Genomic DNA, 24598 nt, shown 5'->3' with positions numbered 1-24598 from the left:
AGTGAATACACTTGACTTGAGCATTCCTAGTTTTCATCCTCTCTCTCTGTATGTTTACCATTCATTTGCTCAGAGGTTGATGTGCTTGCTGATTCTTGAGCAGCTCTTCTTTCCTCCACCCTAGCGGCCCGCTTCTTCTCTTCTTTTGTCGGAATCTTTCCACATTAAAACTGCATAAGTCAGTGTTTGTTTTGCAATTACTTAGTACGTTTTCTTTAATTTTTCACAGAAGCTGGCACCTCAGTGTTCAATCTGCCTCAAGAATGATTTAAGATATGAAGATTTAGGGAAAGTAACGACAAAGGTAGTAAGGATGAGAACAGTGCATGTGCTGCATGGCCGCCCTGCTGGCTGATGCTAAGAATTGAATAAAATAAAAATAGAAAGAGGAATAACCTTGGAGGTCAATCATCACCCCGATAGTGGATAGTAGACGTCACGTAGTATACGTGTACCAAATTTCAGGTCAATAATTCAAACAGTTTGCGAGCTACAGGGGATTTAAAATCAAACGGAGAGCCACAGGTAGTGTATTATATAAGATTTCGCTCTCCTCTCAGTTCTGGGCACGTTCTGTGTAGTTTCCATATTCTTGTGTCCACGTCGCTTTTTCCATGTTCACGTTGAGTAAATTTATTGGACTGGTGTGGAAGTGTGTGGCCTGTAATTGACCGATGGCCAGTCCAGTATGCCCAGTGCAGACCCCAAATTGAAATAACAGTCCTGACAATGATTCTCAATTCTTTGTACAAAGAGAATGTGCAGAGTGTTCTTGTTGGCCATTACCAAACTGTTTCAGTCAGTTCTGTGTTATTTTTAGGCAGTGCTCTGTGGTGTTCAGCATTCCCGTGAAGCGCTGGATTTGTTTTTTTGCTTCTATTCTTCCAACGTTGTCACTGTTGGCTGCTGTACCAATATTTATTTGCTTGTCTGTATCAAGTTGGCATGTCAGTTTCTCCCACCAAATCTCCCTTCTGCTCCGTGTCAATTTCCAGTCATTGTTTCAGCTTCCTTTGACACGCAACACCACAGCACAGCACTTTGTCAAGTAGCCCTGAACTCCGTTTCTTTCAGTTCTTGCCTTCCTTAGAAATTTTGAGAAACATTCGGCAGGCTGGTTGGTTCTCGGTGGTCACAGCTGTTGTCACAAAGAAGTTTTCCTCTGCTGCTGCAGCTGGTGACTGAATGTCAGGACAGCACTCAGATTAGAGCAAAATAAAAGTTTTATTTATAAACTTGCACTTTGGCCTCTCAAACATTCTGTTAAAGAACCAGCAAAAATACAGTCCTATGAGGTTATGAAAGTGTAACGCACTTCCAGTACAGTCCAACAACTGGCTCTCTTTACAAAACACACACACAAATGTGATGAATTCATACTGTAACATGTGAAGGTACAGAAATAATACAATAAGGCAAGTGCATATATGGCCAAATAAATATGTTACCAGCTGGAAAAAAAGCAATTTTAGTAAGGCAGAATCATCCAGCAATTTCTAATTAAAGAAATACAAACTAATTACCACTTCTGTTCTTAAAGAAGCAAAATCGGTTTCCCAGCTCCAGAGCACCACTCCAGTGAGAGGGTGTGTTTGTCCATTTATGCGGTAGCTTTCATTTCTCCAGACAGTATTAGTAAAGGTTTCAATGTGCATCTCCAGAGCTGTCTTGGTGGCAGCTGGTGTAGGCCCTCCCAGAGCCCACTCAGGTCACCAAGCGTGCCTAATTTTGGGATACGAGAGAACACGTAAACTCCTCAGCGACTGAGACTGGGGCCAGAAATGAACCCTAGTCCCAAAGATATCTCAAGACGCCAAGTGACTTCTGGCTTGACAACGATACAGCCGAGGCGCTCACAGAAAGTGGCGTCTCATTCTGGAGCTCCGAGTCAGAGCTGATTGCTACAACAGCGTCATACTTTAGGTTTCATTCCTTACATACCCTGTATGTGCCATTGTGCACTGTTTATTTAAAGTTACTTCAATAAATAAACTGGGTGACCCACCTGGCAGCCCACCGTTTCTTGGGATCGACTGTCAAACCACATACAAGCCTTTGAGATGGGCAAGACAGTGACCAAGCTGGGTATGGAATCTGGGCCATGGCAGCAATGCCACCTCTTATGCCACTGTGCTGCCCATCTCATAAGGATTTACAGAATCAAAGCACTAAACAGACCGCCATCTTGACCTAAAGCCGACACCTTTGGGAAACTCCAACTATGGCACTTCAATGAAGGACAACTTGCTTTCTAAAACAGTAAACCTAAAAACAAAAGCACTGCCTGTGTTTCCTTGAGATGTTGTGCATTTTTATCGTTTATTACCTTTTCAAACTCAAAGTGCAATGAAATGAACCGCTACAATTTTGCTCCTTTCTCTTTTAGCTTAATTCTTTAAAGACTAGGCTGATCTTTGCACACAACCGTGACCCCCTAGCTGGTCCAAGGTAAGAGATATTATTTGCAAACACCAGTCCGTCAAATTTGCTAGTCAAAATACAGAAACAGGAGTTTTAGAAGATCATTTCTATGAAATCAGAACTGTCAAAAATATGTTAACATCAGCTTATCTTTAAAATTCACAAAAACATTAAATAAAGATTCAAATAATTTAAATTAATGGACATTAAGACAGTTTGATAATTAAAAAAAAACCAAAAAACATGACAATACAGAGGCACAAACAGTAACATTACAACAATAGTGGACTGGAGAGATTTTTCCACAAAAATATTGCCTCCCAGTGAAGGCACACACACACACACACACACACACACACACAACGTGAATTTTCCTGAAAATGTTAAAGTAAGTGAATAAAATAAATTAAAACAACATTTTAGGTGTTCATACAAAATTCAAATGAGAAAAAGTGCAAGGCAATGACAACTTGGGGAAAAAATGCCCTCAAGTATTTTTGTGGATTTTTTTTTTGTCTCTTTTTCCGCTAGACAGATTAAAGTCAACTGAAGTTACAGTTAATTATGGCAAGACAGTTGAATAACAACGCATTTCTAATTATTTAACAACTTAAGGCTAAATGAAAGCGTGTTGTTACAGTAAGCCAAACGACGCAATGGTGTTAAAGTAAAACTTCTCCTGCCACTGGACAGAGGAAGTCCAAATCACTTCAATGTCATTTCCCACAAATCCTTTACGTGGTGATCGTCACGATTTGTGAGCTCGGTGCTTGTTTAACAGACTTGAACAGTAACACACTTGCGAGTCGCACTGCGAATCTTTTAGAGTTAGGGTTAAATGACTCGCACCACTTGTCCTTTTTTCTTCCGAGTCCACACAGACACGCATTGTCAAGCCTGCTTGATCTAACTTGGGGTCGGGGAGAGCTGCCGTTTATCCTGGCTACATCGGGCACAAGGCAGGAACCAGCCCTGGCTGGGGATGATGGTCCATCACAGACACTTTTAATTAATTATTTTTGCACTGAACCTGCCCTCTAACAACTATTAAAGATGGCTGCCCAAAAATGACAACAGGAATCTGTAAATGGTTTGCCTGACAAAATTCAATCCATCCATGAGGCCAAGGTCACATGGAGAGAAGTTGGTCAATAGTTACAATGCACAGTCCATATGAATGGATTATAGAGCTGCACAGAAAGCTGAGCCTATTTTTCCAAAAAAAAGTGCAATTTTGTTTATCTAAAATAAAACCTCTTTTATGACACGTTACAGGTGAACGTGCCTGATGTTATCATGGACTGTGCTTTGAAGAAGAACATTCAGCAAACGAAATGTGAGCAGACTAAGAAACACACACTTCTTGCTCTCACCAAATACACCTCAAGACTTTACTTTCCATTACTAAATAAAACAAATAATGTGTACTTTTTTCATTAGACTATTTACTTCTTAAAATAATAAATAAGTTAAATAAATGCCTACGCATGCAGCACACCTCCATAAACTACTGACAGAGTTTTACAAAAGTCTATTGGGCTCGTCACTGAAGCTAAAATCGCACACTAGGGACAGGTGGTCTGACGGATAGCTCAATGATGGAAGCCTGTTTGGTCCTATCTGCTCCTCAGTCGGGAAGCAAAGAAGGGAGTCCACGTTGAAGGCATGCTGAGAGTACCAGATGTAATCCAGAGTGTGGCAGCTCTCCCCGGAAGGACGGATCTTCCAGGTTGTATAAGGAGGTTCAGACTGGCCATCACTGCTAAGTAGTTTGTATGCGCTGTTCAGGTTAAGGCTGGAGGTGGCAAAGCTCTTGTACACGTCCTCTGAAGGCTCAGCATTAAAGTCCCCACAAACTAACAAGGGGATGCTTGTTCCTTCTGTAATGGACTGTAAGCTTTGCAGGAGGTGGGAGCCTTGGGCAGAGCGAAATCTCTCCCAGCCACTGCATGCTTTCAGGTGAGTCACTGCAACACAGAAGATGTGGCCCGTCTCTCTACACCTTAACGTCTGAGCAATCGCTACCTGATTTGTCTTCAGCATCATGGCTATTAGGCGTATGTTGGCACTGTCCAGCAGCTCAAACCTGTCCCTATTAAAAAACACGGCACAGCCATCGGGGCCATTGTTGTGCTCCACATCTAGGCAAGGTGAAGAGGGTTTTGGGTAGAAAGTGCAGTGGTAGCCAAGGCTGCTCAGGGCTGGCTGGAACGTGTCAAAGTAATGATCCACTTCTTGCAGGCACAAGACATCCGGCCGATACAACAAAATCTCTTCCAGGATTAGATACTTGCGTTCGGCCCAGTTCAAAGCCTCCTGTGGACACTGAACAAAGTTATCTTTGCCTTCACCAAGTGCTGAAAAACAAAAAAAGAAAGTTGAACAAGTCTTACGTTGTTAACAGAAAAATAAAAAACATATAAGATAACCAATTTAGCAAAATGTACCAAGAAAAAAACATAAAAGTGGACTGAAAAAAGAAGACGGCTTTATGTTGTTTTGTGGCCTTTCGTCTCAAGTGGGTGCTAACTTTTTACTCAACCATTTTGTCAGATGAATTCCTTTACTGAAGTGGTCTAATTTTGCTCTCAGCTTGAGAAGTCATGTGTGCACAGCAGTCAATGTGACCTCTCCGAGAAAAGCAACTCATGGTAGTTAGTCCAGAAATAAAAGATTGAATTGCATAGCTTTTGCACTTTGCTTATCGACAGCAGTAAGTTAACTATGACCTCATCAGTGAGCTAGGCCCTTTCAAAAAAAAGAGTAACAGAGAAGAATGTTTTTTTGCCAATCTGAGGAGAGATAGTACTCTGATTTGTAAATGAAACTCATAGTTGTGGCATGAAGGTGAATAAAGCACACAAATAACTGAATAAAATCAGCAAACAGCAAATCTATATATAAAATCCAATGCCTATGTGTCTGTCTTGTCACTTTTCCTGAGAGAACTGCTTAACGGATTTAGATTGGGTTTTTTTGTATAATTTGCTTCCAGTTGATTTTGTGACTTCTGTCATCACACTAAGTATTAATCGGCAGCGATTTATTCACGCAAATCTGAGAAAGAAGCTGCAGGCTGAGGAGAGGGGGAGGCGGGACCTCAGGAGTAGGGATCCAGGTGGTGCCATCCTCACTCATGTGCCAGCCTCCGTTTGAGTCGCTCTACCTCTCACCCCATTGGAGCGTACCTTTGCCTCCGCTTAGCTAATGATACCAGTTTGTTCAGCAGACATTATCACCTAGAGATTGTTAGAGAGTAATGTTTGATGTGTTTGAGAGAGAGATCACAGCTACGTGCGTTTTAGAGCCTACCTGCTCATTGGCAGAGATTTCATGGCCACGTGCTCTTCTCCCCAAGTGGGGGACACTCTCCCATCAGAGCTGAACACAATCAGATACAGTGGCAACGTTTGACCTTGGAGAGTACCTACCTTCCGCTTGGCCACAGATACCTTGCCAACTTTTTACATTTCTGGCAAAGGGATCACACCTACATTCTCGCCCCTGACAGCAATTTCAAAAATATTGTATATCAAGAGGCTCTAGGATAGGAAAGCTATCAATATAAATTCTTCTCAATACAAATTGCATTTTTAAATTTTGTCCCGTTTCAATACTACGCAGGAAAAGCCGTGGGGGATAACTAGTGCTCCATATAAAGTCACTGACAATTATACTTTGGCCTAAACTGCATTGCCCAAATGAAGAAGATGGGTTTCATCACTGATGATATTGCAAGAAGTGGACCTTACACTGAACTGAGGTAACTGGAGTTTAACTATGTTCTCCAGGTTTTCTCTTCTTATAGAACAATATGGCATGACAGTGTGCTGTTTTAGGCAGATGGCATCTATCTTCACAACTCTTTAAACCTCACTTATTATGATTTTTAAAATAAATGAAAATATAATTATCCGGCAGTAATATTTTGTAATACTGAATCACAGCAGTTTAATTTCAATGTAATAATTATAAGGCATTACCCAACCCCAGACACAAGTCCTTAGGGCATTATGATAACCTATTTCTGGGAAGGTGCTATCGTTTCCTTGTTCGATGCCAAGAACTGCAACTGCACAGCTGCTAAGTTCTCTGGACAAATCAGTCATGCAATTTGTGAAAGAAAAGCAGAGCAGTGGTAAAAAGAAAATTTCATTGGCTTTCAATCGAAAGAGGGTGTGTCATAACCAAAACTGGGCACGACCTCAGAAACTCAATTCCTGCTCCCATGGTGGCATAACTGTTCTTTTCCTTGACTGTCTAGGTCAGGGGTAGGCAACGTCGGTCCTGGTGAGCCGCAGTGGCTACAGGTTTTCATTCAACCCAATTGCTTAATTAGAAACCAATCATTGCCAATCTCAGACCTTATTTAATTTTATGGCTTATTAGTCTGTGCAATGTAAGGCTCTTATTTTTTTTCCTTTCCAAAGATATCATCCAAATGATATGAAGCCTAAAACAGATCATTTTCAGTCTGTCACATTTTTCTATTAAGTGTTTTATTAAATCAAACAGTGCATGATGAACACACACAGATGTAATTGGAAAAAAGCTAGCTGGAGAACTGCTGGCTGCTTTGTCTTTTACATCTTATTGCTAATAAGGAGCAATTAAAACACTGAATGCAGCAGTTTAAGATTGAAATAAGCAATTAAGGTTGGAGAACCTTAACAAGCGAGACCACTAAAATGAAGCATCAAAATGTCACTTAAGCAATATGTGCTTCATCAGCAATAATTGAGTTCTCGTTAAGGAACTGGGTTGGAACAAAAACCTGCACATACTGCGGCTCACCAGGACCGACGTTGCCTACCCCTGGTCTAGGTCATGCTGTACAAGACTTAATGGTTTTGTTACTGCATGAAAGAGCGAGCCAGGGGGGTTTGGTGTAAGTTGTAAATAATGGTTCATTTTTCTTTCAAGGAAGGGCAAATACAAATCCATTGGTAGGCGGTGTTGTTTTTAGTTCTGGAGAAGCCTGCTACTGCCACTGTCAAAAATTTCCTCACCTGCCTTTCTTTACCACTCTACAAGATCATACACCAGAAACACTGAGTTCAGCTTCCCAGCACCCAACTTGGCTGCCAATAGGGATACAGCACCACAAATCCAGACTGCGTTACCACTCCCTGGCAAGGAAAAGTGGACCAGAACTTGCACATCTATGGCATTTGCATCTTAGAATACTTAATGGAAAAAGATATTAAGCCCGTAGTATTAAAGGATATCCTTATCATATAATCCTATTTGAAATGTCAGTTTATAACAACCTCTATGTGTGAAAATTGAGTGGACCTTGTGAAATTATTATTTAAAACGCTGTCAAGTAACAACATTGGAGAAAAAAGCGATCTATGCAGACAAGTGTTGAAAACAATTGCTGCCAACAGTACCTTGTGCAAGTATATTCCACTGCATAACTCGAATGGGTGGATACTTGCTGGATCGGCTGCCTGGCAACTTGAAAGTCCTGTGTGGCCGAGGCGGCCTGTTGCGCAGCACCTCTTTGCATTCCTCAAGGAGGCTGTCAGGATCTACAGGCTCCACATCTACAGCTTGGTCAGGGTATTCTTCTGCCTGGTCATACTGACTGCTCCTTAACGTCTGGGCAAGGGCACTGTAAAGGCGGCTTGTATTAGCGCCCATGGAACACACTGCAAAACACAAAAGGGTGGAAAAATTAGAATTAAACTTCTCTAAAGCTATTAAATATATAATGCATAATGCATTCATTTATGCTTGATGCTGTGACAATCTCTTAAAACCAAAGTCTAATTTTTGCTTTGATTAAATAGAAATAAATAAATCTACTCTCTCTCTTATATATATATATAAAATCCTAAACCTAAAAGTGCAACGATTTTATGTGACTTTTTAGGTCATGTTTTTTGTCACACTTTAAATCGGGCTTATTTTAAAACCTACATATATATGTTTGGTATAATTCTTTTCAGAATTTATCGAACTTTAATGTGATTTTGTTATATTTTCAGATTCTTATTCTGCTTTTAAATTATAAACTAAAATATCAAGAAAGTCATTTGTATTTAGGCGATTTAGTCGGCTGAAGGTCAAGTTACGATGACCCATTGCATACCACTTTAGTTTTCACGTGATTTTTCCTGTTATTTAAATGAGTCTTTTTTTTTATCTATAAGAATGACAGTTAAAACGAATGGATCGTTTATTTAGTCTCTTATGAATACTCATCTAGCATTGTGGACCTCAGTTTAACGGAAATACTCCAAATCGGTAACAGAGTAAATATTTTATTCTCATTTAATTATTTTTACTCTGTTCATTATTCTTTTACATATTTATAAAATTTTGTGACTTTGGCAGCAAGTACGGCTGCCAACCAGGCCGCATCTGGGGGTTGGGCACCGAAGACGACGGGGGGCTTGGCCCCCCAGTAAATAAATAAACAAACTGAATTTTAAGTTTTCATATATTTTACAGCTAGCCTTGGATATCTGTTGAGATTGAACTATTCCTAACAATGTGCATGCTGTTTAATTGGTATCTTTTGATACTATATATTTTCTTTGCATATACAGTGTGTTACGAATATACTTCATTTTAAATTTAAAAGTGATATGCTGAACAAATACACATACTATATCCAGAGACATCACACGGCGTTCATGTAAATATCTCAAAATGTAAAAATGTTATTTTTATACAGCAATCCACTCATTATTACAAGGCTCAGAGCACGGAACAGTTCACCTGACCAAACATAACACATATAAAATCAAACGGGCAAAAAACATGCCACAAATACCGCACAGCACATGTCAATGGCTTGGTGACAACACATAAGAGAAAGAAAAAAAAAACCAAACCAAACATGACAGCAAGGCATAAATCCTGGTGAAAATAAAGAAAACAAACATAAATAAGCCAAATACAATCTTTCCATACACCTAAAACAATTTATACTATCCACATTAAAATGTTAGTGTTTTTTATCCTCTTTTGGGAAACTGGTAATTAACAGATTTGAATGCAAGAGCAACAAACTTTGTACCCGCTGTTATAAAACTATGAAAACACAAAACAAAAAATGTTACATTTTTACAGTCTTTTTATTCAGACTTGGGACAGCTTATTCTCAAAGACATGAACAGATAAATAGAAATTTCAAGCAAAAATCCAAAGGTCCACATAATATCATTAGTTTAAATATTCTGTACATTCAAAGTTTCTGTCTGGTTTTGGCAACAAACAGAGAAAGTCCAAAAATTCTTTATGTACTGTTTTGAGAGTTTGTTTCTGCTGTTATTAGCTTTAACTTTACATTTCCAAATTTAAATCTAATTATACAGCCGCAGGAAAACATTAATTCCTCATAAAAATGAAGTGTTCTAATCTTTAAGTGAGTTACAATAATAGACAAACAATCTGCTTAAGTGAATAACACAGAAATAATTGCACTACTTCTTGCCAACACTGTTCAGATGTTCACAGTTCAGGCTGGGGTAAAGCATGTGAAACTTTAGGACCAGGATATCTCCAAAAGCTAACTGGAGTCAACTGTTCCAATCGATGAGATGGGATGGGTTGAGGTGCCCCTCCCTAAAATAAAATAAAAAAGGACACAAAAAGACTGGTGATTGACACACTACTCTTCTCAGTGGACCTTAAACAGCAGTGTCAATCTTTCCATCTTGTTCCTGGTCAGCTGGCATTAAGGAAAAATAAACAATTAGGGTTGTGAATCTTAAAATGCAAACAAGTTAAAAGGCAGAAGGAACACATTTGATTAACAGCAATAATTGGTAACTAATTGATAAAGTGGGTAGAATGAAAACTGGCAGCCACTGCAACCCTCCAGCATACGAGTTTGACACTTCTGCCTTAAAAGAACTCAGGAAATGATGCAAAAAGTTGGAAAAAGCTACAAAACAATTGTAAAAGCTGTGTTGTCCATCAATTCATGGTAAAATGAATGGTCTACAAATTGAGTGGTCATCCTGCAAACATTGTATCAAGCAAAGCATAAATTGTAGAATAAAACACTAGGATAATAGCAAAGGGTCTCCTGAAAGCAAGAACTTGCCAAAGACACTGTTCATAGTTCCACTATAAGAACACTAAATAAGAAAGGAGGAAGGACATCATATAGAAAGACACAGCTTTCAAAAGACCACTGGATGTTCCACAATGCTTTTGGGTCACTGTTGTGCGAGTGGATGACACAAAATTTAACTCAGTGGCTGGAATGTACAAAAGTATGTTTTGAAGAAAAAAAAATTTTGCACACCAATACGAAATCATTTATCCCAAACATAAAGCATGGAGGAGGGGATGTTGTTTTATCTCAGCGCCTGGACAACTTGCTAGCATAGAGGGAACAATATATTCAAAACTGTAAAAATTGACAGCAAAATTTTACGGCAGTGGTGCATTACCTGAAGCTTAATAGTATTTGCAAGATACAAAAAGACAATAACCAAAAAATATAGGAGTAAATCAACCAGAAAGATGGCTTAAATGAAAGAAAATGTGTGTGCCGGAAGGTGCAAGTCAGAGTCTAGGCCTCAGCTATGGCATGACCTAAAGAGAGCTTTTCACACAAAGACTCCCAGAAATATCAACAAACTGAAAGCGTTTTGTAAGTGGGAATAGTCTGAAATTTCTCCTATCTGTTATACATGTCTGATTACCACTTAGAGGAAACATTTGGTGGAGGTTATTTCTAATATCTTAGGTCCTACCAGTTACTAAATAGAAGTGTTTTTTTTCCAGCCTGGATTGTGAATATTTAACTAAAGAGTTCAGTATTGAGAAAGGCGAAGTACAAATGTTTGTGTGTCTTTAGTTTAAACAGATAAGGGTTAACCATTATTGTGACTTAGCTGAATACTGGGCCACACTGTTACAATTAATGAATACAGAAATCAAGGTAATTCCAAAGGGTTCACCAAGTGTTTCTGGGAGCTAATTGTATATCCACAGTATGCTCAGTCCCACTAATACTTTATAAAAGCTACCCAAGACTGCCAATTATAGCAGTAACAAAAGCATTACAGTTAAGTTAATTTTCCATTTACAAATAAATGATTGTGGATAGAAATATGCCAATAAATTCCAAGTAAACATTTATTTTTAGTTGCCCCCTCCCCCCACAAGTATAATTTAAAAGAATGATGAAAACAAAAGGAGGAAGTTTGTCCTATAGAAGTAGTAGAGTAAAACACAAATTTATCACATACTTGCAGTTCAGGAAGTGGCCTGCAATATTTCATGTGTTAACTATACTGTAGACTAAACCATCAATAAAATATAAATGGAGATGTATCATTGCCAGTTTCTTAAAAAAAAAAAAAAAAAAAATTGTTTGTGGTAGCCGTAGAAGAAAAAAAAAACCAAACAAACAAAAGCTTCCCCATGGTGAGAAATGTGTTAACTGCACCCAGGTAGCAATCCAGGCCAGCATTCAAACCCAGAACTCTAGCTTGACAACAGTGAACAACTGCCTCAAGGAATTATAATTAACAGCACAAGGAACTGCTCCTAAACAAATACTAAAAAAGTGTTGTTTCGGACCCATGCTTGTTTAAGTATAGATTTCTTTAGTGAAACTATTTTATGGCTTATTTTTACAACTTTGCTCACTAAACACAATTAGTACACAATAAATGTCTGTGGTTCTTAAGACACGCTTGTACATGTTAATGTATGAATAATCAGTATGTTAATGCCACTTTAATGAAACAATCTTCAAAGGAGTTCCTGAAAAGGTGGGAAAAAAAAAAATCAGAATGTAAAGGTTTTACTGCAAACATATTATATTAAAATGATGTGTCTTAAAAAAACTTATCAAATCAATGTAACCCACTTCACTGCCCAGCATCTCTGTGGCCAGCCAGATCAACATGTATTGAATATCTAAAGCCTGAGAATCTCATTTGGTATCAAGACTTTGTATAAAACACAGGGTGACACAAGTTATCTATTAATTACAAGATTATGTGAAATATGACTGACATAATCGCAAACACTTTATTTCTAAATATTTGTTTCGACATGAAAAAAAAAGTTAACAAATAAATAATAAAAGTTATGTGTGGCTACCAGAGAGCAGTAAAAGTTTTCCATTATTTAAAAATAGAAAAAAGCAATTATTATGCCATAATAAATTAATGAACATAATAAATCTCAAGCAAAAAATGTGACAGTTGAAAACATTAATGTGAAACTCAACCAAGTTTTACACACATAGTGAATATTGGAATATGTCTAGCCTTCAAAGCAGACTGGCCAAAATGTTAATAACGATTGTGAGCATACCTCATGTTTTAAAACTTTTTCACTCTATAACTGTAATTACAATAACAGCAAGTATGCAAAGACAAGTCAGCTTTTCTTCAAAGTAAGCCAAACAGAGGCATGCTGTTTTCTATCAGTAGACCAAAAAGAAAAATACCTGTAGAAGATTTCAAAGATCACAGAGTTTATCCTTGGAAAAGGTTCTCAAACCAAGGCCAACCCGTAAGCATGCCCTTCACAAAAGCAAATGGAATCCATAACAAACAAAATAATCACGCAGTCCGCCCAGCATTACTGCTCCTCCTTTTAAACGTCAAGGTCAACTGAGCATGCAGCCTCCAAGCAGAATGTTAAGTATGCCATCTAATGACTAGTTCTGGTAACACGCTGCTTTCTAAAATTTAAATGTAAAGATAACTTATTTGTACACATTATGTAGGGTAACAAAAGAAAAATCTGCATCAAAAACTAAAAACAAATCATCTATCTTTTAAAGAAAAAAGAATAAAAGCATTAAAAGAAGGAAGATAATATAGTTTAATTTTGTGGCATTTATATTAGACTTTCTTAGAAATTACATGAAACAATTTACAGAGTATCTACTTAAAAAGTCAAGATATCATTTTATTAAATTGTAGTTTTCAGTGGTGCAGAACTGGGTAAGCATGCAAGATATAAATGAAACTGGAAAATAAAGGAACAACTGAGGTGCTTTGAGGTGGAAATGTGCGTTAGCTGTCTGCACACTTAGCCATTTACTACAACCTGCATGATAAACCCAAGAACAAAATGAAAGGTGAATAAATATAATTTGTTGACAATACACGACGCTGCCAAGTTCAAGAAGGTATTCAAATATACAGACTGATTTGCAAATTTAATTGCTTTACTGTATAACAAGAGGGCACTATCACAGAATGATGCAAATCCCAGGAAAGCTTTCAGCCTACAACAATTAAAGTAAGGAGTGGATATGCTTCTACAGGTCAACAATGTCACCACTTCACAATGGAAGAGCTCATAAAAATGTGGCAACTGTTAACATTTAATATCCGTTAACTAGTTGTGTTAACTGGCTTTGCCCGAGAAATTTCTTAAGACAAAGGCTGTTAGTTATAGTGCTATTAGTTGGATGTATCAGAAATACTATGTAACCAAGTACTTTTCTGTATACAATATTTGTTATTTTTTTAAACCAGATGGTAGTAGTAATAATTTACTGGAACTACTTACTCTTGAACATTCTACATAAAATTGTCTGGAAATAAAATATTTGTGCTGTAGATCAATTCCTACTTTTTCTAGTGACTGACCTTAACTTTTGTTGACTGTCATTGGAAAAATACAATTTTACTATAAACTGTATTATTTTTAATTCAAACAGGTAATTAGTAGAAATCATGGGAATTTGGAGTATAAATATAATTTTTAAATATAATAAAAAAGGCAGCTTCAATTAGAATTAAATGTAATGCTTTGATCTTGTACTGTCACAAGATTTTGGACAGTTCAGATCAAAAGCAGTATAAACTGAATCCAGGTTTCCTTGAACGTATTCATACAACATTGACGTTTAGAGGCTAAATATTTACATGGGACGCACAGTGAACTGAATATTTTAAGCATTGTACAGGAAAAAAAAGTGAACAGAAATAATAATGTGAACTATATACAGTATCTTAGTGCTTGAAGTGGAACCAAATTACTGGTGGTACTCTGTTTAGTCAGCATCTTGCACTTTCATTATTACTTTTACACAGCAACATGTCAGTTTAAATGGTGGTGGGAGAACAATAAAAACACTGCACTGTCCACCTCCTGTATGTTCTGTCCTCAGGGGGGTCTCCTTTACTGAGCTGAGCAAGCACGTAAACTTATTGAGGCAAGCCTTCACTTCAAGCCCTGGGTTCAACACAAGTCTGAAGTGGGCCAATGTGCTGTTCCGGCCTTTCGCGGTTTCTGCTATGTGAACCGGACCATAGCAGCACATCATGGACTGACTTCCAGGGGAACATCCCAGTTCTCTGCAATATTGCATGTATTTCACCATCATCTCCCACCCTGTTGTTCAAATTATATATAATGTACTGTAGATAGGCATGATCAGCAATCCATGAATTTGTGTATATTTTATACTGCATCACGAGCAGTACAAAGAACAGAACAGACAGTGCTGCATTTACCCCTGGAGGCAATTGACAAGCATGTCAACTTTGAGCTCTTCAGAACTTTCATTCTTCCCCTTTCCTTCTGGTAGTGGGATTCATCTGCATAAAATGGAACTCGGCACAGAGTGGTCCTTATGAATAGCCCACTTGTAACACATTACTACTGACAATAAATAAATAATTTTAAAACACACTTTGGCTACTTTTTTTACTGTAACTTCACCATATGTCAATCAAATCCATCAATGCGTTTTTTTGAAAGTTTGGGAAGTTAGTCTTTAGATATAACCCAAAATATTTATATATTGAAATGTTCTTTCATAGCAGATGCCTATTTCGCTAGCTGTACAATCCTGTCTGATGTCAGCTTTTTAAGTAAATGGAAGATAGTGTTTTTGTTGCTAAGTCACTGAATGTTGCATTATAGATAGATAGATAGACCTGTTATTACTAATTTAAAAAAATAAAACAGCAGGATTCATATCCATGACTTATTTTTAGTCACAAACATACACACTGAAACTTATCAAGATATAAACACAAAGTAATCCATAACAACGACAGCCCCAAACACTGTGAACAATTATACCACAGCAAATGTTAATTATTAAATCTACATATTAAATGACAAAATAATTCATATTACTCACACAGTTTTTAAACATGTCCACCGCACGTACCTTCTTCTGTGAAACAAGCTTAAAATAAAAAAAAAAGCTTAACACTGGATTGTAGAGATAAACTTAAAACCTCTGACCTCCTCATTCCACCATCTGAAACCCTTCTAGGTCTACATAAATACACTGGTTGACTGTAATGTCAGAGCTAAAAACAAATCTCTATTTGGTCTAAAAATAATTGAGCCCCCCGCCCCAAGAGAACTGAGCCAGAAAACATGATAGGGCCTACATTGATGTGAAGAAAAGAGGTTAACAAGGGGTATATTATATTTTCAGAGACTAGGAAATACAGATGTACGTCTCTTATATAAAGAGAAAATATAAGCTGTAAACACACATTAAAAATATTATCTGTCCTTGACTGAGGTTATGAATGCTCCTGTTAGCACTCTCCTTTTTGAAAGTCAAAAGTCATTCTTAACATTTAACAAGGTCTTGTCAGGGCAGCTCCACCCTAACAACTGTTCGGTTTTCTTCTTTACAGACTCCGTTTTTTTCTTCTTTCTTCTTCTTTTTTTTTTTAAAGTAATTTCACCTCAACATTTTATTACACTGCACACATTACAAATCAAATAGATATATACAGTAAAACTACATTTAATTCAAATGTAGAGAACAAAAAAAAAAAAGTTTGTTAACCATACCAAAAAAAATTCAAGTTGTATACTTCTGTTTTAACAAAACAAACTATGAAAGCAGTCAATAGTGTGCACATGAGTGTGTATGTTTGCAAATACTTTCTTCTTTCTATATTACCTACACATACACTCTATGTGGAATGCACTGTGAATACATAATTTTGGCCACATTCAAAATTATTCTTCAAAACTGCCTACTTCAACCAACAGAAATGGACTGAACTATGTTATGATCATCAAGTGCTTCTGTGATGAATTCCTTCCAGGGTGCATGGAAGATCAATCATTTTTATCTGATATGGCGATGTTCACAAAGCACACCATCACAAGGCACTTTATAGAGACAAAAAAGTACAATTTAAAGTAAGAGGATAACGTAACAAGATCATTCACTCACTTTCTATCCATTTCATCCAGTGAGGGTTGCAGTTGTAGCACTTTGAGCCAAAGAGACCCGTCCATCATATCTACAGGAACAGATTTTCAGCATCACTTAGTCCCATGTACATCCAAGGGAGATAATGACCCTTACATGTCTTTGATCTTTCCTAGGATCTTTTCCCAGTGGTTTATGTCATCTCTTTAATGGCTGATTTACCTGCTTTGTAAGATGAGTCCGACTACTTGTGTACTGGACTCCATCTCCACCACACTACTTAAATCCTGCCTTCATGCCATAATCCCGACTGTTACAACAATAATAAACTAATCCCTTGACACTGGCTCTGTGCCGCTCACTTTTAAAGTTGCTTCTGTAACCCCAATGTTAAAAAAGTCTGGTCTTGATGCTGGCAATCTTAACAATTTCCGGCCTATTTCCCACTTACCTTTCCTGTCAAAAGTTCTTGCGTGTGTTGTAGCTTCCCAACTCACCAATTACCTAACCTCTAATAATTTGCTGGAACCCTTTCAGTCTGGTTTCAGGGCGCAGCATAGCTGTGAAACTGCTCTGCTATGGGTAACCAATGATTTGCTTATGGCAGCAGACTCTGGACAAACCAGCATATTAATTCTGTTAGACCTCAGTGCAGCATTTGACACTGTCAGACATGACATCCTACTGTCCACAATGGAGAACATGCTGGATATCTCTGGCACTGCCCACCAGTGGTTCAAGTCCTATCTGACTGATAGGCAAGAGTTTGTTAGTCTTGGCAACAGCAGATCCAGCTCAGCGCCAGTCACACAAGGAGTCCCTCAAGGCTCTGTCCTCGGTCTTCTGCTTTTCTGTATTTACATGCTTCCCCTTGGCCATATTATCCATAGCTATGGACTGGGTTTTCATTTTTATGCAGATCATACTCAACTCTACCTCAATGTTAAAAGTGGAACTTCATCAGAGCTTTCTCAGCTCACAACCTGCCTTAGTGAAATCAAAACCTGGATGGAGCAGAACTCTTTAAAATTTAATTGCAATAAAACTGAACTCCTGCAAATTGGGACTAAAATGCAACTTAATAAAATGAGCTCCTTCCCAGTCTATCTTGGCGGTGATCTCATCAGACCTGCCTCTACTGTAAAAAATCTTGGTGTCATTTTTGATTCCTCCCTCTCTTATTCCGCCCACATAAATCACATTAAGAAACTTTCTTACTTTCACCTCCGTAACATATCCCGTGTTCGCTCCTTCCTCTCCTTCTCTAATGCTGAGAAACTTGTCCATGCTTTTATCACATCCCGCATCGATTATTGTAATTCCCTACTGGCAGGTGCCCCTTCTAATCTTATATCACAGCTCCAGCTTATTCAAAACTTGGCTGCAAGAGTCCTTACTCGAACCAGCAGCAGCGAGCACATCACACCCATCCTGCTCCGTCTTCACTGGCTCCCTGTGTCCTACAGAATTGAATATCAAATCCTACTAATAACCTACAAAGCCTTAAATAACCAAACTACATCAGTGACCTACTCCATCACTATGTGCCTGCCCGCCCACTAAGGTCCTCTGATTCTGGCAATCTTGTTGTACCCCACACTAATCTACACTCCATGGGTGACAGGGCCTTCAGCTGTATAGAGCCCAGACTCTGGAATGACCTACCGAAATTAATCAGGTCAGCTGACTCCATGAATTCTTTTTAAAAACAACTCAAAACTCATCTGTTCAGGAAGGCTTTTAGCTCTACTTGACTTTGTTACCCTTCTCTCAGTTCACTTCTCTGTCAAGATGCTCATGTAACCTGTGTGTGTGTGTGTGTGCTAGACCATCAATTATGTTGTCTGTTTTTTTTTTCAGAATTCACTGTCTTAATCTTCTTTATTTAATTTATCTGGTTTGTACAATGCTATATACTGTATACCCTGCCATTCTTTATTATATTCTGTAAGTGCCTTGAGCATGGGAAAGGCGCTATATAAATAAAATGTATTATTATTACTGTAAAGCAACAACTTTTTTTTCTGATTCCTTTAAAAATGTCTTTTGATTGTGGCTTTATAAACTTGTTGCACCTTTGTGCTGGAAATTTCACTATAATGATAAGGAATAAAATAAGGGAGTATGATTGTGTTCAATCAGCTGACACTAATTATAGCTTTAACTTGGTTACTTGACCTAGGGGGTAATTATGTCTTCACAGTGTTGATAATGTTGAATAACTTTGCTCATCAAATAAATTAAATATGCTGAAAAGGTGTTATTTGTTCACTCAGGTGGCTTTTAATATTAGTCTTTGGATAAATACACTTAGTGTAAAAATGAAGCAATAATGGAGGAAACCAGGACGGGGCAAAAATATTTCCAAGGTACTGCATGTCAATTATTGCATACCAGTAATAGCACACTGCACGATAACGTGCAGTGAATACACTTGAGCATTCCTAGTTTTCATCCCTTCTCTGTACGTTTAGCATTCATTTGTTCAGAGGTTGATGCACTTGCTGCTTCCTGAGCAGCTCTTCTTTTCTCCACCCTACCAGCCTGCTTCTTCTCTTCTCCTGTCGGCATCTTTTCACATTAAAACTGATTAAGTCAGTGTTTCTGTTGCAATTACTTAGTATGTTTCCTTAATTTTTCACTCAAGTCTTCAATCTGCCTCAAGAATGATTTAAGATATAAAGAGGTAGGAGAAGTGATGGCGAAGGTGGTACAGATGAGAACGGCGCCCGTACGCATGCGCCGCATGGCCGCCCTGCTGGCCGCTGCAGAGAGTTGATTCTACAATAAAATAAAATAAAATAAAATAGAAATAAAAAGAGGAATAACCTTGGAGGTCAATCATCACCCTGAAAGCAGATAGTAGACGTCATGTAGTATAAGTGTACCAAATTTCAGGTCAATAGTCCAATAGGTTTGCGAGCTACAGGTGATTTAAAATCCTACAGACAGACGGACAGCCACGGTAGCGTATTATATAAGAAGATTAGGTGTTATTCAAAAACTGCTGCCAAAGATTTGTCTTCAATAAATTATGCTATGGGAAATTACCAAAAACATCACCCATATTGAAAACATATATCCGTCCATTACCTAACCCGCTTATCTAGTCTGGTGGAGCACATCCAATATCAAAAGCACGAAGTGCAAAGCTAAAAACATTCCTGGGCAGGTATGGGGAACCAGTACATTACTTGGCATAATCATAAACATGAACAAGTTTCATTTCACCTGTTAACCTAATCTGCATAACTTGTTTTAGTAGGGAGGAAAACTTAACACAGACAAATGAAGAATGTGAAAACTCCTCATGGGAAGGGACCGGAGCTATGAGATAATATATCTTCATGCCAACAAGGAAATACATAATTTCCTATGGGACTGCTTTTTGAACTACTTTTCTACTAAAGGTGCTATGCTGCAATTCGGCTGTTATATACGTACTATAAGCTGGATCTGTTCACTTGTATTGTAAAAACAACAGATCTCAATTTATAAACAGATGATCATCAAAAATAAATGCAGGACCAGACATTTCATATTTTTCTCAAAGATATTTCCAAAAGTCAGTGAAATTTGAAGTGAACAATCTCATTTAAATGTCTGAAATATGGATAAATACCAACTTATATCTTCTCCTTATATAATTATAGATCTCACCTATTACTTTAGATAAGGCCCTTGTATTTCAATGACATTCTGAACAGACACCTAAACATCTGAACAATATACTCTCCATCTGTTTACACATTTCTTTTTCCTGGAGAGGTTCAGAGCAAAGCAATACTTATGCTGGCAGAGTTATATGTCACTGATCAAACCTATACCAGGTATAATTATCACATCAGAACACTCTGCCCAGGTCCTGGTGAGGATGCCTTCTGTGTACCACTCACACATTCCTTAACATTCATATTCTCTTGGTTTTCCTTTGAAGCTTCTGTTATCCTTCCATGCTGACAGGCCCATCTTGATTGAATCTAGGATTATGTATGTTTGTTTTCTCTGATGGACTGGCATTCCTACCAGTGTTGGAGTGCATTATTTATACTTGTAACAAGTCTGCTATGCTAGTTTAAAAATTGGAAAACTTAAAGGAAAAACTCAAGCTATTTGGTTATCACCTTAACCTACAATATTTAAGTAAGTAACATCTCCCAAGACAACAAGAAATCAAAATCACATTGAAGACTTGTTCTCTCATAGTCATATTAGTATTTTTTGAGCATTGGTATATAGATATGGGGGAAATGCTACATAAAATTCAAATATGAAATGAACCAGACATTAACCTACTTTTTAAATATGCTACTGTTCAGTTTCTGGAAATTGCAACTAAAACAATGTGCTTTTAAATCACTAAAAACATCTCCTATTATATAAAAAAAATCCTGGGACGAGACAAGTCTTTTTAGCCTAGGATGAGACAAGACTTTTTCAGAGAGATACTTTCAAGTCTGGCGAGATAAGACTTTGTGCCAAGAGATTTAACCATGCCCGGGGCCGGAAATAAATGACAAAGAGTAGATGACAAAGTAGAAGTAAATGTAAAATAAAAGTAAAATTCAAAAGTCTCAAAAAAATGACAGTAAAGATCGCATTAGCGCAAACAAATGGAAATTATTACTCTGAATTAATGGAACAGTGAAAACTGATCAAATACTGTATATTGTTAGGATTTAAACTTTAAGTCAGAGATTTGTAGATTGTCTAATTCGTGTTGCCATCAGGGAAAAGTAGTGTTTTTCCCCCCCAATGAAAAGGCATATCCTCAGAAATTAAAAGATTTGTTGTTTGGTGAAAGTGGAATCGACATATGTGAGTGGCAGAGATGCAAAGTGGCTGGCGAGCGAAGTAAGCGGAGGGCAAAGCCCCCTAGTTTAAATAAATTCAGTGAACCTACTGACACTTCTCAAAGGCATTCTGATTCTGTAATGCAATCACTCTTCTTTTTTCAGTCATTCTGTTCTACATTTTCAATCGGCAGAACCCAAAGGTTTTCACTTTACAGCACTACCCATCCATTTTCTAAACTCACTTTTCCACCAGGTGGTTCAACAGAGCCAGAGTCTATCACAGCCAAACCTGGACAATGATTAACGCACCACACACACCTTTAAAATAAGAGAAGAAACACAAGTAGACAAAGATAAAAACTCATGGGCATTGAAGGAGCTGTGACCTCCAAACGAACATGTTAATGGGCCTATAGTGAACACAGGTACCATGTCAACAGAAATTACTGAAAACCCATGGCCTGCACATACCACATGATATTTAATCACATATGTGTCAATAGTCTTCTTCAGTTGAGTATTTGCTTGGAGTTACTCACTGCACTAACCAAGATCACGCTCCAGTTCCTAGCATTGGTGTTATACTAGTGGGGGCCCTAACAAGATGGTACAACATTTTAAAGAGTGTTGATTTAAAGTCTGGGATTCACTGATCTAAGCTATTCCATTAACAATGGATGGTTGCTTTTGATTTAAAATTCTCCCACATGGTTCAAAAGGACAAAGCTGTTTATAGCTGTAAACACAGATCCATCAGGATGGAACTTTATTTGAAAATTTATTAGCATGGGAAAAGCACTATATAAATAAAATGTATTATTATTTTTCCCAGGGGTGCAGGCAAATTTAAATGTTACAGAAGTACAACATCCTTGGCTTATCACTGAAGAACAAAATGTGTGATGCCACTATTAAAAAAAAAAAAAAGTTAGGCAGCATAATATGCAGCAGACTGCAATCCATGACTGTATAACTCCTGTCAATGAATGCAACAAAATCTAAAGCATTAACAACTAATATATATTGCAAAATGGATCACACTGGACTGCTGAACTCTAAATATGGCTGAAGATACAGGGCTGAGAGAACACATTCCGCCAGCTCTGATAATTCCTAAGCATTACCTTCACATAGGACAAATATATCACGCATCAAGGATTTTTATCAAAGACACAAGTCTGCGCATTTTGAGCAGCTAAAAAGGTTGTTCAGTAGTCACAATCACAGGGGACTTCTGGACATTAACTAACTACATTGATCGGGTGTCATTTTGCGATTAATCATAATTTAAAAAAATGTTATCGTTTGACACCTTTAATACATATATACATTCATACATAGTGTTTTATTAAGTTATAATATTTCGTATCATGACTGTTCCGAAAGCTTACTACTTATACAAAGAAATTGTCCGTGAATCTACTGTTGCACTTACCAATGGCTCTGCACTGTTTACCAAATAGGAGGAGTGAGAAAACTGCAGAATGGAGGAGGTTTTTTAACATACAAAACTTTTTCACTCATTTTAAGAAATCCAAAATTCCAGCCACACTACTGCACACCTCTCCAATGTGCTTCTCCTGTACAGGACGAATTGCGCGTGCACAGCTGTAAAACCAGACACGTGACTTGCGTGAACCGCAAATGACTTACCTTGAATGGGGATACCTTACCAAAATAGTAGGATATCAAGCTATAAGAGACGTTATATAGAGGCAGACTTATTCCAGCTGAGTTGTACAGAACACTGTTCAAAAGGTATCCGCGTAAATAGACTAAAGTTAACTCACCGCTTCTTGAAGTGACCGCCAGCGGGGCGGGCCCCGTCGTAGCAACCGAGGCCGTGGTGCTCACCGCCTTTCCAGCACTGAGGCTGTCAGAGCAGACGGTGTGACAGAACTGGACTGGTGGCACCTCTTGGAGCCCGAAAGCCTTTTTGAAGGGAGAAGCCAGGGAGGTTGTGTAGATGACCTGGACCTCTCTTTGCAGCAGGGATGTACACAGCCGGACTGGACTTTGATACATAACGCAGTGCGGATTCCGTTAGAAGAGCAGAAATAATAGCACTACGCGAGATAACCACGAGACAGATAACAAGAGATCGAACGTACTAGACACAAAAACAAAAAACACGCAAAGACAGTAGATTCTGTCCTCTGTTCTCTTCTTCTCGAAACTACACGTTCAGTTTCAGCCGGCAAATCTCTTGCGTCACCGTGGAAGACCTGACGCAACTTCGGAAGATACCAAGTGGGGTGGAAAAGGGGAAAACGGAAACACCATGTTTACAAACACATACTAGAATGTCTATCGTAAGCATCCTCGTCAAAATCCACCTTATATTTACAATACAACTAGAAAGGGCATATTTAAAGAAATGCTAAATTTAAAATAAGACCTTTGCGACTCGATAAAATAAACAATCATTTCCCCCTCTGATTTCGAGCACACAAGCGAGTTCCTGTAAGAGGGTCTAAGTTCATCGAAAGCGGCTGGAGTGGCTGGCGTTTTCTGGGACGAACTTGAAACACAAACGATTGATGACGTCTACTGTTTGGTGCCTTGTCAGCACCATCCGGAGGTTATTCAAGGCACACGTGAATCAGCAGTAGAAGATAATAGAAGAAATGAGTTATAGTTCTCTAACAGCTTAGCGGGAGAAGTAACATTTACTTTGCCTGTGAAGCATACAAACCTTTTCAAAACTTTAACATTTACTACGCGTAAATAAAAGCATACTAAAGTATATTTATTTTACATCCATTTAATTAGTCTAATACAAAAAACATTTTCTGAGGGAAAATCTATTTGTTTGCAATTAAAAAGGCAAATGTATTGAAAACGCATACACACCTCATAGTAACTAAAAAAATTGGTTTTGGGGAGAGCTGTCGGGAGTTGCAGCTTGGTAAAAGGTTTGTTCTGCTTTTTTAAGTTCTACTGTGGACACAGAGAACACTCCATGTAACAGTTGGGTCAAAAATCTGTATTGGCTGAATTCAGCAATGGATTGGAAACATTCCCTTTAAGAAAAATAAATGTATAACTCACAAGCATCCAACTGAGTATTTTTGTAACATCATAGCACAAAATCTTTAAGATAGTAGGGTGAAGTCGGTACAATATTTTGGCATTCTAAAACCTGAGGAAGGAAAGACAGGTGAGACTCAAGCAGGGTGGGGGTGGAGCCATATGCTCTGAAACCGCTAAAAAGGGCACCCACACCAAACACACGCTACAGCCA

At 38.0% G+C, this 24598-nt stretch overlaps 1 protein-coding gene across 4 annotated transcripts; it reads right to left on the bottom strand.

Moving 5' to 3' along the window:
• Positions 1-1205: 1205 nt before the first annotated feature.
• Positions 1206-23695, bottom strand: LOC114651742 (nocturnin-like). Of its 4 annotated transcripts, none has more exons than XM_051928248.1 (4): positions 23145-23276; positions 9862-9999; positions 7815-8075; positions 1206-4778 (listed from the first exon to the last, which is right to left on the bottom strand). In XM_051928248.1, coding segments are annotated over exons 2-4 (1098 nt in total). In that variant the 5' UTR covers positions 9863-9999; positions 23145-23276; the 3' UTR covers positions 1206-3942. The 4 variants fall into 4 exon arrangements, with proteins under 4 accessions (XP_051784208.1, XP_028657517.2, XP_028657516.2 ...); XM_028801684.2 differs by lacking the exon at positions 23145-23276 and adding an exon at positions 12854-12983; XM_028801683.2 differs by lacking the exon at positions 9862-9999 and having other exon boundaries at positions 23145-23695.
• Between the last annotated feature and the right edge of the window lie 903 nt (positions 23696-24598).

Source organism: Erpetoichthys calabaricus, chromosome 5 (genome assembly GCF_900747795.2).
Source record: "Erpetoichthys calabaricus chromosome 5, fErpCal1.3, whole genome shotgun sequence".
Taxonomy (NCBI): Eukaryota; Metazoa; Chordata; class Cladistia; order Polypteriformes; family Polypteridae; genus Erpetoichthys; species Erpetoichthys calabaricus.
The sequence above is the reverse complement of the archived record's forward strand: the minus strand, read 5'-3'. Positions and strand labels throughout refer to the sequence as shown.